Source organism: Staurois parvus, unplaced genomic scaffold, assembly GCF_062004578.1.
Source record: "Staurois parvus isolate SC_StPar_1 unplaced genomic scaffold, SC_StPar_1.0 ptg000334l, whole genome shotgun sequence".
Lineage (NCBI taxonomy): Eukaryota > Metazoa > Chordata > Amphibia > Anura > Ranidae > Staurois > Staurois parvus.
In genome coordinates this window covers 6,106,556-6,121,594 of record NW_028318130.1, presented here as the reverse complement: position 1 = coordinate 6,121,594, position 15,039 = coordinate 6,106,556, and the positions used below count along the sequence as shown (strand labels likewise).

Below are 15,039 nucleotides of genomic sequence, written 5' to 3'. Positions count from 1 at the left end.
GAAAAACCCTATCAAATATAAAAGTAAGTGTTCACCTTATAACCAAGCAGAACCTCACTCTCTCAATCAACATTGAACATTTTTAATCCTTATGCTGATAGTATTAGTGAATAGATAAGAAAGTATACCATATTTACTTGTTTTAAACTTTTTTTTACATGTTTTCAGTTACTTCCTAGTTTCCATGCCTAGACAAATGATGTTGTACATCCCAGGAGTCTTCAGGAGGGGATCCAGGGCTTTCTCAGCTAAGGCAGATGAATTGTAGGTTCTAGGAAGTAAAATCATCTGCCCTTAGTTAAGATAGCCGTTGCCTGAAATGTTAGAAGGGTGTTTTTCAAAGTGATTTCTCAGCAAAATAAAGCATGGAGACATGGATGAATGGGGGAGTTTGCTTTGAGTATTAAAAATTCATTAAATTGTGATTTTGTTTTGTGCTGCTTAGATGCAGTGTAGTTCCTCTTTAAACAACAACAAAGAAAAAATAGCTTCTTCATGGCACCCCAGTATTCTGCAGTCCTAACTATATAAATTTTGAGAGCTTCCATAGCAGAAGCACATGCATAATAATGGATAGACTAAAGGCAGGTGAGCCTGGAGGGAGCCCACCCCTTCTTAACCATTTGCCAACCGTGATATAGCTGAATGATGGCTACAGCATGGTTGTCCAGTTCTGGGAGGGCGCCATATGATGTCCTCCAAGAACACACCCTTCCACGCGCCCTCAGCAACATGCATCCGGCACTGTCTGTGATCACTGTGTCCTAAGGACACAGCTGGTCATGTGATGAGGTGAAAGGCCAATCACAGCGTCTTTTACCACGTGATCACCTGTGTCCAATGATACAGCAGATCACCGAGTAAATACAGTTGCCGGTTATCGGCTGCACTTTCCTCACTCTGTCACAGCATGAGGAAAGTACTGCTGATAACTGGCAACTGTCACAGAGCAGATCAGCACTGATTAGCAGTGCCATCCACCAGTGCCCATAAGTGCCACCCATCAGTGCCCAGTAGTGCCACTCAGCAGTGCCCAGCAGTGGCACCCATCAGTGCTGCCCAGCAGTGCCACCCAGCAGTTGCACCCATCAGTGCCGCCCATCAGTGCTGCCAGTCAGTACCGCCAGTCAGTGCTGTCAGTCAGTGCTGCCAGTCAGCACCGCCCATCAAAGTTGCCCATCAGTGCTACCTATCAGTGCTGCCTATCAGTGCCCATCAGTGCCACCTATCAGTACCGCCTACAAGTGCCCATCATTGCTGCATATCAGTGCAGCATCATTAGTGCCTCCTCATCAATGATCACCAGTGCCACCTCATCAGTGCAACCTATTAGTGCCCATTAGTGCTGTCTATCTGTGCCACCTCATCAGCGCCCACCAGTGCTGCCTATCAGTGCCAGTCAGTGCTGTGTATCAGTGTGGCCTCACCAACACACATCAGTGAAGGAGAAAAATTACCTGTTTGAAAAATGTTATAATAGAAACAAAGAAAAATTATTATTTTTTTCAAATTGTTTGCTCTTTTTTTGTTTATAGTGCAAAAAATAAAACACCCAGTGATTAATAACTACCACCAAAAGAAAGCTCTATTTGCGTGAAAAAAATGATAAAAATTTCATATGGGTATAATGTTGCATGACCGTGCAATTGTCATTCAAAGTGTGAGAGTGCTGAAAGCTGAAAATTAGCCTGGGCAGGAAGGGGGTAAAAGTGCCTAGGAGGCAAGTGGTTAAAGACACAGGGATGCACTGGACACTCAGCATATAGCACAATGGCAGCTAAGGTTTCCAGTGCACCCTTCACCAGTGTAGCAACAGTATAGTAACAATATATCAACTGAATAGTTCAGTAAGGCTCATTATAGTAAGCTAAATGTGGAATTGTAGAAGATTTTTGCATTTCAGTTTCAATGTCTTCTTTCTTTAATGCTTCATTCATACAAGAGAAAACATTTTAAGTGCAAAATCTCCTCCCGAACAGATTAAGTAATTAAGGCTCATTGCATGGAACACTAGAGTCCCCAAGGGCAAAATTCTGTCAAATGAAGAACAAATACTTGCTAAAAATGGCAAATAAGTCCTATAGATTTCACCTAGAACTGTAATTAACAACTTTGTTTTAAAGGATAAGTGGAGTTTCAAACACAAACAATGTGCACTCTTTTTATTCCTACCCCGTCTTAAAGTACCCCCTTTTCCAGATGCATACTTCTGTGTGGCAGCTTTTTTGTAATAGGTAAGGGCATCTTTTGTATTTTTTTCAAGTGATGCAAGTGTGTATATTTTTAAAGCAGTTTACAAAAATTTGAGTACCAGTCACCAACCCAGTCAATTCAAACTGAACGTATGTTGAAAGAAATCACGAGCAGAGATTTCTTTTAACAAAAACACATGTAATAAAAACTAAACTTCTAGACACATAAACACAGAAGTATTTTGCTTCATAAGCTGTGAGAATGAATGGGGCTAAGTTACGTTTTTACAGGTAAAGTTTAGATTTGCATATCACTTCAACTCCTTGCCTTTTTAACATTATTATTATTATAATACAGTATTTATATAGCGCCAATCGGTATGCTCAGCGCTGTACAGTAGCGGGGGGACAGAACATAAGACAAGACAGTAACAATACAATACACGAGGGGTTCTAGGGCCCTGCTCTTTCGAGCTTACAATCTAGGAGGGAGGGGAAGGTGGCACAGGAGGAGATGGCTGTGGGGGATGGAGTGGCAGGAGGAGTGGAGGAGGTTAGTTGTTAGGTGAGGTCGGGTGTTAGGTGAGGTTGGGATAGGCTTCCCTGAAGAGGAGGGTTTTCAGGGTGCACCTGAAGGTGAGGAGGGTAGGTGACAGTCTTATGGATTGGGGTAGGGAGTTCCAGAGGATGGGGGAAGTCCTGGAGAAGTCCTGCAATCGAGCGTGGGAGGAGGAGACCAGGGAGCTAGAGAGTAGGAGGTGCTGTGAGGAGTGGAGGGCACGGGTAGGGTAGTATTTGGGTATCAGGTCAGTTATGTAGATTGGGGCGGCATTGTGAATGGCCTTGTAGGTCAGAGTTAGCAGTTTGAATTTGATGCGTTGGGCAATCGGGAGCCAGTGAAGGGATTGGCAGAGGGGGGAGGCAGATGTGGAGCGGTTGGTGAGGTGGATGAGTCTGGCCGCTGAGTTCAGGATAGACTGGAGTAGGGATAGCGCTCGTTTGGGTAGGCCAGTGAGAAGGGAATTGCAATAGTCCAGGCGTGAGATGATGAGGGAGTGTACGAGTTGTTTGGTGGTGTCTGGGGTGAGGAATGTGCGTATCTTGGAGATGTTGCGGAGGTGGAGCCTGCAAGATCTAGATAGCAGTTGGATGTGGGGTAGGAAGGAGAGGTGGGAGTCCAGGGTGACACCCAGGACTTTGGCGTGTGGGGTGGGAGAGATGGTGGCCTTGTTAGTAGTGATGGAGAAGATGGGGGGGGGGCACGGGGAGGGTGGGAAGACCAGGAGCTCGGTTTTGGATAGGTTAAGTTTGAGGAAGTGAAGCGACATCCAGTCTGATATGTTGTTTAGGAGGTGGGCGATGCGGGCAGAGAATGAGGAGGTGAGGTGGGGGGTGGAGATGTGGTCCAAACTGAAAATAATAGTTTTTTAAAACACAAAACACAATACAGTTTTGTCATCACATGTTCATTCAACAATTTGAATTTATGGACCTGCAATATAGACATCCCTGAGATATACTTATATTAAACGTGATTTTAAAGTGTAGCCTTTTCCAATAACTTTCAGTCATTTTCACCTTTTAAGTACATTTTGAAGTGAACTTCTTTTTTCCTTGCTTATTTTAGATGCCTTTCAGAGAACAGTGGAACATTTTGGAAGGCTGGATATATTGGTAAATAATGCTGGAGTTAATAATGAGAAAGACTGGGAGAAAACGATTGAAGTGAATCTGGTAAGTTAGTTACATATGCATATATATTTTGTAAATCATATCTAAATTGATTGATTTTCATTTAATGAGTTCAATTCTATTTTCTTTAATTTCTAGACTAAGCATACTAAAAACTACAAAAAATTATAAAATTACATAATTTTAAAACAGTTGGAAAGGCTGAAGTATATTTTTTACCTTCGTGCATCCTAGGCATGAAGGTAAAAAACCTTCAGTGTGCAGATCCCCCCGCAGTCCCCCCTGATACTTAGATGGGGACAGAAATCCAGCGATGTGCCTGAGAATCAAGGCTCTCACGGGTCTTTCTCCTCAATGCCTGAGACACAGCAGCAGCAGCCATTGGCTGCTGTCAATCACAACTGTCACTGTATGTGTCTCATACACAGACAGAGGTGGCCTAGGAGCGAGCATGCAGGAGTGCCGCCAGAGCAAGAAGATTGCTATAGGGGCTCTCCGCAGGGAGGAGGGGCCAGAAGCGTCTGCAGGGGACTTGAGAAGAGGGAGATTGGGGATAATCTGTGCAAAACCATTGTATAAAGAAGGTAAGTATGATGTGTTTATTATTTTAAAGAAAAAAAAAACAAACAGTTAAACCCACGTTAACCTCTTGCCTTTCTCCCTATAGCAGTTTTACTGCTACAGGGAAAACTTCCTGCGCAAAATCACTTATATATACGTGATCCACGCTCCCGCTGTGTTTGCGGCCCGGGGCCCAGCAGTACTGTGATTTGGTACAGCGCTGATCACTTACAAGATTCAGTCCAAAGATGTTTGGCCTGGATCTGCTGATCGGATGTACCGAATAGGAGCTCATTCTGTATCTGTGTTTACATTACACAGGCACAGGAAATGATGCAATCTTCTCTCCCTGGGCACATTCTGTTCCAGAGAGACAAGAGAGCAGATCCAAGCAGCACACTTTGACAGTAAAAGCACTGCTAGGTCACATTTAACCCCCCAATCACCCCCCCAGTTAACCCTTTCACTTCCCTGTCACCAGTGCCACTAGTACAGTATACAGATTTTTTTACTGATTGCTGTATTAGTGTCACGAGCGACTTCAGATAGTGTTAACATCAATTAGCATCCCTCCCAGATAACCTCAGATTGCTCGCCTCTTTATTCTCTAGGGCCTCTGCTAAATAAATATATAATGTTTGAGTGTTCTAAGTAATTTTCTAGCAAAAAAAAAAAATTTGATTTTTACATATATATGAGAAGTGTCAGAATAGGTCTGGCATTGAAGTGGTTAATTAAAAAATAAAGAAAAAAAAAACTCTGCAATGCTTTGTACCAAAATCACAATTTCCTATTAAATTAGCACTGATCAAAAAAGAAAAAGTGCGTTTTTTAGTTATGTTGCTATTTTTGTCTAAAGATTGTGGGGAAAAAAATTATTTTTCAAAATGATATAAGAAAAAGAAAACCTTGTTGATCCTTAAAAACAATATACAGTATGTATTATTTTGTTATCATAAGAAATGAAATAAAAAAACGTATTGCCAGATAGACAGGTTGATTGCAGACATGTAAACATTTCTCTGGTCCATAGGGTGTGAGAGCTGAAGTGGTTAAGTCATTTTTGGGGGATGGGTGCAATGACAAAGAAATGCTGAAGTATGTTTCTAGCATTTCTGTGACAGCAACCCCCTAATGAACAATCCAAAGTGATTCTAAAAAGGGGAAGTCAAGAAGTCTGGCTCATTGATGGCCTATCTGTCACGCTAGGACCTGAGGCTAGAATAAGGTATTTCTGAGTTGCAAACAGCAGTGGAGAAATCTAATCTTGCCCCATTCTATCAGAAAGACACAAATCATTTTGAGTGTAGTCCTGCTTTAGTTCCAGTTACATGGCAGTGATAAGGTCTTTTGGAGCCATTTATTACTTTTATGTTATTTTCGCGATTTCTGATCACTCATTTCTGTGTTTTCCTATAAAGCTGCATTTCGAACATACTGGTAATTTTATAAGTGAACATCTAAAAACATGTGTAAGTAAAACATATACAGAAAACATATACCATAGATGCAAAGCATATAAAACAGGGTTTCTCAAGTGGGGTTCTGCGAGAAATCCCCAGGGGTTCCGCCGCAAATCAACAGTGAGTACTGTTAGTGAGCATTGATACCCAATGCTTTCTCTGTAGTTCTGACTCCTGTAAACTCAGAGGTCTGTGCCTAGAGGAGTGAAGAGATATGGTCATTTGAGACATTTTTTACTTCTATGTTATTTTCACAATTTCTTATCACTCATTTTCCTATTAAGCTGCATTTTGAACATACTGTTAATTTTTAAGTGAACATCTGAAAACACCTATATGTAAAAAATAGAAAGAAAAACATATACCATAGATGCTAAGCATATAAAAGAGGGTTTCTGAACTGGGTTTCTGTGAGAAGTCCTAAGAAGTCCTAAGGGGTTCCTCCACAAATCAACTTGAGTACCATCAGTGCGCATAGATACCCGATGCCTATTCTGTGGTTCTGTCTCCTGTGATCTCAGAGGGCTACCATTTTTTGCTTCCGTGTTATTTTCACCATTTATTATCACTCATTTCTGTATTTTCCTATATAGCTGCATTTTGAACATACTATTGAATTTTAAAAGAACATCTGAAAACATTGATCCCCGATGCTTCCTCTGTGGTTCTGTCTCCTGTAAACTCTGGGCAGCACCAGGAAGAGTGACGAGTGTGGGAGCTCATCACTGAAGCACACTCCTTGTGGTCAGATCTCTGCACTGGATTCTCAGCCCTTCTCTCCGCAGAAAAGGAGTGCTTGCATCGATGCAACATGATATTATTGCAGGAAAGTCCTGGCGGACAGGAGGTGACATCTTGTTTATGTCAGTGCTGAATGCAGACTATGGAGAGGGGGAGCAGAGAGTAGGAGTAGGAGGTGACATCCTGTGTATGGAAGTGCTAAAAGAAGACACCAATTATGGATTTGATTTAGATTTCTCTTTGTTTGTGCACTTTGCATTTTGGAAATTGATAAAAATAAACAATTAAAATATATATTTCACACCTACCTAAAACCTTTCATAGGTGTGAAGAAATGGTGTAAAATAAAATACCTTGGAACTTCTCATGGAACCCAATGCTTAACCCCGGTTGAGAAACCCTGAAATTGAATAACATTTCTAAAATAATTTTTCTTACTGTATATCTAAAGCTTGCTGATTTGATCCAATGTTCCCTGAGCTGTAGATCTGAAATTTGTTTTCAGGGGTTCCCCAAGATCTCAAACCTTTTGCCAAGGGTTCCTCCAAGGTCAAAAGTTTGAGAAACCCTGAAATAAAACACATAGATAGATAAATGTCTGAATATGTCTAAAGCACATTTTGCTGTTATACACAAAAATGGTTATCTTACAAAACATCTTTTCAGAATTCGCACTATGTACACAAAATATTCATCAATGTCCGGCTTCCTGTGTACAGAAACTTCTATCATGGTTCAATCACTGTAAATGTGCCAGTATATAATATCTATAATATCTATAATAAACAGAAAACATTCCTAGCTGCCCAGGATCCTCCCTTTAACACTGCACTATTAAATCATATTTGTAGCTTTTAGTAATCCAGCTTATCATTCTTGTCTTAGCACAAGAAGCTCAAATGCATTTGCTATATCCATGTCTATTAGTTTCCTTACTGCTTTGATTACATCTGGAAAAACTGGATAGTTATAAAGCATTTAGAAGGATTTTAATGTGTGCTGTTCAATTGTACACTGATCACTACATGCTTACTATCCTTCACCAGTGTTACTGTAGACATAGCAGCCCATTCGGTTGTCATGGGACCCGGTTTGGGAGGGGGCCCTACTAAGGAGATTGTTCAGGCAAAAAAAAAACACTACAAATTAGTGTACATGTAAAGATAACACAAATTTAGTACTGTGTCATTCCTCTGAAATCTCTAATCTAGGAGAGATGACACACCAGAAGAGTGTTTACGATCATTTTGTCATTAGTCACAGATCATCTCCATCTGTGGGTAAATGTATTGCATTCAGAGCTTCTCATTATCGTGGCTCTGATATTAACCCTCTATGCCTAACACAGTCTTCCTGAGGCTAAAAAATCACAGTGTCTACTAAGCTAAAAAGTCAAGCCAAGCCACAGTATGAAGGGTTATAGAGTAATTGCGCACAGGAACACTTAACAACTATATCATAATATGAGATAAAACATACACATACTGTGTGTGTATATATATATATATATATATATATATATATATATATATATATATACGCAATATTGTCAAAAGTATTGGGTCGCCTGCCTTTACACGTACATGAACTTTAATGGTATCACAGTCTTAGTCCGTAGGGTTCAATATTGAGTTGGCCCACCCTTTGCAGCTATAACAGCTTCAACTCTTCTGGGAAGGCTGTCCATAAGGTTTAGGAGTGTGTCTATGGGAATGTTTGACCATTCTTTCAGAAGCACATTTGTGAGGTCAGGCACTGATGTCAAATGAAAAGGCCTGGCTCACAGTCTCCACACTAATTCATTCCAAAGGTGTTCTATGGGGTTGAGGTCAGGACTCTGTGTAGGCCAGTCAAGTTCCTTCACCCCAAACTTGCTCATCCATGTCTTTATGGACCTTGCTTTGTGCACTGGTGTGCAGTCATGTTGGAACAGGAAGGGGCCATCCCCAAACTGTTCCCACAAAGTTGGGAGCATGAAATTGTTCAAAATGTCTTGGTATGCTGACGCCTTAAGAGATCTTTTCACTGAAACTAAGGGGCCAAGCCCAACCCTTGAAAAACAACCCCACACCATAATCCCCCCTCCACCAAACTTTACATTTGGCACAGTGCAGTCAAGCAAGTACCGTTCTCCTAGCAACCATCAAACCCAGACACGTCCATCAGATTGCCAGACAGAGAAGCATGATTCGTCATGGTACCTATATAGCGCTGTCAATTTATGTAGCGATATATATATATATATATATATATATATATATAGATAGATAGATAGATAGATAGATAGATATATTGTACATTCACATCAGTTCCTGCCCTCAAGGAGCTTACAATCTAAGATCTCTAATTCACATTCATACACATACTAGGGCTAGTTTAGACAGGAGCCAATTAACCCACTAACATGTCTTTGGAGTGTGGGAGGAAACCAGAGTAACCGGAGGAAACCCACACAGGCACAAGGAGAACATGCAAACTCTGTGCAGGTAGTGCCATGGTTGAGATTTAAACTAACGACTCTAGTACTGCTAGGCGTAGGGGCTAACCACTTATCCACTGTGTTTTAATTTTTTATGTTGTATTAACCACTTGTGTACCAGCCTATAAAACCACTTCATTACCAGGACATTTTTCAGGTTCCTGCGCTATGATAGTTTGTCTGACAGTTATTCTGTCATGCAATGCTTTACCCACACGTGTTTTATACCATTTTTTGAGACAGATAGCACTTTCTTCTGGCGGTATTTAATAACTGATGTTTTTGTTTTTTTTTACCAAAAAGTAAAAATAAGTGTTTCCCTTATTGTATGTTAAAACAAAAATGCCAAAACAGGATGGAATTCCCCAAAATTACCCTTTTTTGGAAAGTAAACACCCCAAGGTAATCTAATTTTTGCTACAATTTTTTGGTAATGAAGAAACATGCCAGTACTGGGGGGGCAAAGCTGCATTAGATACATTCAGTGTACAGATCATACACAGAGGAAGAAGCCAATGAAGGGTTAATGTACTGGTCACACACAGTGGCAGAAAAGATCTGATGGTGTTAATGTACAGGTGGGCAGGATAAGATAGGTAAGAGGTTAATGTTACTGGTCAATAAGGACTGTATTACCTGTATTATGTCTAGCATGTGTTGGAGAGGAGGGGAATAGGAAAGGGTTAAAAAAGATTCCTGTGTCACAGCAGCTTCTGATCCTTTCATTCTGTGCCCATACACAAGCATTGATCTCTCTTATTTCTCTGTAGTAAGGGGAAGGGGAGAGACAAGCACAGTAAACAATACCATGTGATCACTGTAGTAACCAATCACAGCAGTAGGAAGATACCCAATGAATTGGATTGGCTTGGTAGAGTGTCTCTGTGTACTCAGCCATCTAATAGGCACACAGCTGTCACCAAGTGGATCCGTGACCCAAGGTCTGTTTGTCCAGTGCCGTTCATAAACAGCGAAGGTTAAATGAAGGGCCACCAATGTGCCGTTGATAAACATACAGTGGTAGAATAGCAGTTAGTAATTTGTTGAAAAAAATTTTATATGAGAGAGAAGTGTTCAGAGAAGGTAAGCAAGTCTGAGTCTCATATAAGATAACCGTTTTATTTGGGGGCAATCAGTATCCAATTAACAAATGTTTTATATTACATAAATCCAGATACTTCTGCCCTGTCTTTAACTGAAAGGAAAGATATATGGTTCAAAGTAAAAGTCCAGTCAAATCCTAAATATTCCTAAACCCGCTCCTACCCCTGTTCTAAGCCTATTCTAACGACCCTGTAAAGGAAAGATGTCTAAACATACCTGTGCTGAGGTCGCTACAGTCTGGTCACATGATCTCTCTTAGTGGTCAGTGAAGAGAAGAGATCACTAACAATGGCTGCAGAGCTCAAGCAGTGACGTCACTCCTAGGCTTACTATGGGGTATCTGTTGTCTGCTGTCCCTCCTCTGCACTGAAGCTGGCGCTGGGAGCCAGACCAGAGCACCCTCAGCATAGGTAGGCATAGACATCTTTCCTTTTCAGTTAAAATAGGTTTGGAATGGGGGTGGGAGCTATTTTACATATAGTTAGGATTTGACTGGATTTCCACTTTAAAGACTCTACCATCAAAATTCTTATTAACAAGTTTGCATCTATGATCTATTTCAGTAATTGAAACTACCTTGAACTGCCTTGTTAGCACTCCAAAACATAATACAAATCCTACATATCTCATCAATTTTGGCATCTGTGTTGGTATCAGATGTTTCTGAAGTTATTTAGAACTTCAGAAACACTGTATTTTATGAAGTTGACAAGGGAGGAAGAGGTAGGCGATCTAATATCAAATAATTAATGCTCATGATGTATCAGTACAGAGACATAAATGTGTGACTTTATACAAGTTACTTTTTCAAGGATAAGACATAACATGAAAGGAAAACAATACATTGGTAATAGTGAAGCTGACATGGATGCATGGGTGAGTTTGCTTTAAATATTAAAAATGAATTAAAAGGCATTTTTGGTTTTTGGTGCTCTGATGCAGTGCAGTTCCACTTTAAAGAGACCTGTGGCTAGTCTATGGACATTCAAATATTGGTTAATTGCCATCAACTCAGGTCCGAGTTCTAGTGACTTGATGAATAAGAGATCTAAAGAGAAGTAATTTTTGTGCTAGTCTGGCAGGATCTTTCAGTGTCATCCCGACAGCTATAGTCAGTGTGTCCAACCATCTAGTAGCCGATCTCCCTCTTCACCTGTTTTTTTTTTATCTTCCCAAACATTATTTCCTTCCCCAGTGATCTCCCTCACCTGACGGTGTGACCAAAAATAAGACATTCATAACTTCATCATTTGGGCTTCAAGTGACACAGCCAGTTTGATCTCTTCCAAAATCAATCTCTTAATTCTAGGGGAATGTCCACACCATGCCTAAAATCCTTTTCCAGTATCAAAGCTCAAATGAGCTGATCTTCTTTTTGTCCTGTTTCTGTTTTATCCAGCTTTCACAGCCATAATTGACAACTGAGAAAATGAGCGGTTGGACAAGCCTGGTCTTCGTTTTGAGTTTAATTTGTTTACCTTTGAATACTTTGTTGAGATTCTTCATTATGTAGCTACCAAGTGCTATTTTGCTGAGTATTTCATCACTATTAGTTGCTTCCTTATTTATGAAAGAGCTCCGGGGATTAAAATGCTATACAACTTGTATTCACAGTCAAGCCCAAAATTGATGTAATTTTCCTAAGTGACCTCTTGCTGGGTTATGAAAATTCAAATATTTCAAATTCCTAAAAAATCAGTAGATGAGCTTTTAAGCAAAGCCTCACTGACCTTTGTAGCTGGTGGCATCGAGGAGGAAGAATCCATCCTTAAAAATTAATAGTATAAGCACTGAAGTTTTCAACAAACTTTGCTCAGGCATGCTAGCACACCATGCTTTCTCTCCCGGAGCTCCTGCTTGGTGTTTATATTAGTAGCCTGTACCAGAATAGAGGAAGCAGGTACAGCTAAGCCGCAGAGAGAAGGGCTTCAGTGTTAGTGCTTTGGATTTTGAGCATGTGTTGTACCACAGCTGCAGAGGTTGGGCAGGGTTTGTGTTAATGATCAATTTCTGCTAGTCAAGAATATAGTAATAGCTATGTTATAGTATACAGTAGTTGCATATAGTATAACTGTTCATAACCTGGCCACAGATTTACTTTAACAATTTTGTTATACTGTTCTACAATGGAATTTAACTGGCAAGAACAACCTCCCTGATTAAACTTTCATACTAACATAATATATGTTATCAACAATAGGCAGAATAAGGTGTTATCTGAACAAGAATATAAATATATGAATGTGGACACATATATAACACCTTTGTTCTACACCCTACCCAAGGTGCATGAAAACAAAGAATGTCCACCAGGATGTCTTATAATTTCTGATTGGGGGTGCTCAACCAATAGAGTGGGCAGGTTTTTGGACAAAAAATTACAACCCATTGTGAAAAATGTTAAATCTTATGTGTAAGATGCTGGAGATGTCCTAAAGAAATTGGAAGGCATGGCAGTACAAGATATAGGTAGTTAGCTGGCCTAGATGTAGAAGCTTTATGCACATCCATATCGCATTCTGAAAATGTGGAATAGACTCCCTCAAGATTTGGTTCTGGCCAGCTCAGTGGATTGCTTTAAAAAAGGCCTGGATTCTTTTTTAGATGCACAGAATATACTAACATTTATAGGTAAAGTTGATCCAGGGAATATCCGATTGCCTCTCGGGTAATCAGGAAGGAATTGTTTTCCCTGCAGGAGCAAATTGGATCATGCTTTGCTGGGTTTTTTACCTCCCTCTGGATCAACTGTGGGTATAGGATTATAACTTTTTTTTTTTTTTTTTTTAATGGTTGAATTTGATGGACTTTTGTCTTTTTTCAGCCAGAGTAACTATGTAACTATGTAACATTCTGTGGGTTTGGCTGTATGTCCAAACCTTCTGGATTGGTGGTTCGATGTGGTTGACAGTCATAATGAGTTTAACATAGGCCTTTTGGATTTCATATTGAGAAATAATTTTTAGTAGAGTGATTTATAAGACCAAATGCCTCTGTGGATTTTCATATATTGGGAATATGAGGAGGGAACACTTGAAATACATTAGTCAGAAAAAAAGACAAAAGCCCTTTGAGTGAACATTTTGCTAAGTGTCATAATGGTTCAGCAAAAGGCTTAAAATTAAAGGGAATTTATTTATTACAAATTAGTCCAAAACATGGTGATTTTGATAATGTTGTATTACAAAAGGTATGATTTTGGATTTATACCTGCAGTACCCTAAACCTAAGGGGTTAAATAAAGAACTTAAATTTGGTATGTTCCTCAAACTCGGGCCACCTAAGGGGTTAACCATTTAAAAATTATGTTATGGGACTCTGGTGTGTACATGTGTATTTAGAGATGGGCAGAGTCGTACGAATATCCTGGTGGTGAAATAGGTGTTAGCAAGTTGTGAGGTATGGTGTTATTTGTTGAATCCTCATTTAGGTGGAACAGATTCTTGCAATCAGTGCATATATGTGGAGTGATGAATTACTTTCTTCACCTTGAATATATATCTGCAAATATCCAGTAGTGGAATTAACTCCATGCTGCACTGCAGCTTGCACCTATATTTATGGAGAACCTCTGGGGGAATCCAGGATGGAAAAAGATCTGGGGGTCCTAGTAGAGGACAGACTCAGCAATGCCAAGCTGCAGCAAGCAAAGCTAGCAGAATATTAGCATATATAAAACAGTGTATTTACTCAAGAGATAAAACAATAATCCTGCTAGTTTATAAAACTCTGGTTCGACCACATCTGGAGTATGCCATCTAGTTCTGCTCATCAATCTTCAGGAAGGATGTGCTGGAACTGAAGAGAGTCTAGAGAATGGCAACAAAGTTAATAAGAGGGCTTGAGGACCTCAGTTACGAGGAACAACTATAAACATTATTTTGCCTGGAGTAGAGACACTTGAGAGGAGATATGATAGCAATATACAAATATCTCAATGATGATTCTAGCAGAACGAATAAACTATTCAATCTCAGGGAGTATAAGAAAACACAGGGCCGGTTAATGAAATTGGAGAAGTGGTTTAACCTAAAACTGCATAGGGATTTTTTCACTGTAAGGGCAGTGAATATGTGGAACGCCCTTCCACAATCGGTGGTGTCAGCGGGAAGTATTGATAGTTTCAGAAACTCTTAGGTGGGCATCTTAGCGAACACAATATACAGGGATATGGGATATGTGTTTTGACATGAGCACACACCCACACAGGTTGAACTACATGGACTGGTGTCTTATTCAACCTTACAAACTATGTAACTACATTATATTGCCAAAAGTATTGGGACGCCTGCCTTTACACGCTCATGAACTTTAATGGCATCCCAGTCTTAGTCCATAGGGTTCAATATTGAGTTGGCCCACCCTTTGCTACTATAACAGCTTCAACTCTTCTGGGAAGGCTGTCTACAAGGGCTAGCGACTTTGTCTATGGCAATGTTTGACCATTCTTCCAGAAGTGCATTTGTGAGGTCAGTTACTGATGCTAGACGAGAAGGCCTGGCTCGCAGTCTTCCAAACTAATTCATCCCAAAGGTGTTCTGTCAGGTTGAGGTCAGGCCAGTCAAGTTCCTCCACCCCAAACTCGCTCATCTATGTCATTATGAATCTTGCTTTGTGCACTGGTGCACGGTCTTGTTGGAACAGGAAGGGGCCATCCCCAAACTGTTCCCACAAAGTTGGGAGCATGAAATTGTTCAAAATGTCTTGGTATGCTGATGCCTTAAGAGTTTCCTTCACTGGAACTAAGGGGCCAAGCTCAACCCCTGAAAAACAACCCCAAACCAAAATCCCCCCTCCACCAAACTTT

At 40.3% G+C, this 15,039-nt stretch overlaps 1 protein-coding gene across 1 annotated transcript in view; it reads left to right on the top strand.

Moving 5' to 3' along the window:
- Positions 1–15,039, top strand: part of HPGD (15-hydroxyprostaglandin dehydrogenase) — a 118,609-nt gene that overhangs the window by 35,301 nt on the left and 68,269 nt on the right. The window contains exon 3 of the mRNA XM_089684043.1: positions 3,820–3,926. Coding sequence (XP_089540169.1) covers positions 3,820–3,926 — 107 coding nt within the window. The remainder of the gene's footprint in view (positions 1–3,819; positions 3,927–15,039) is intronic.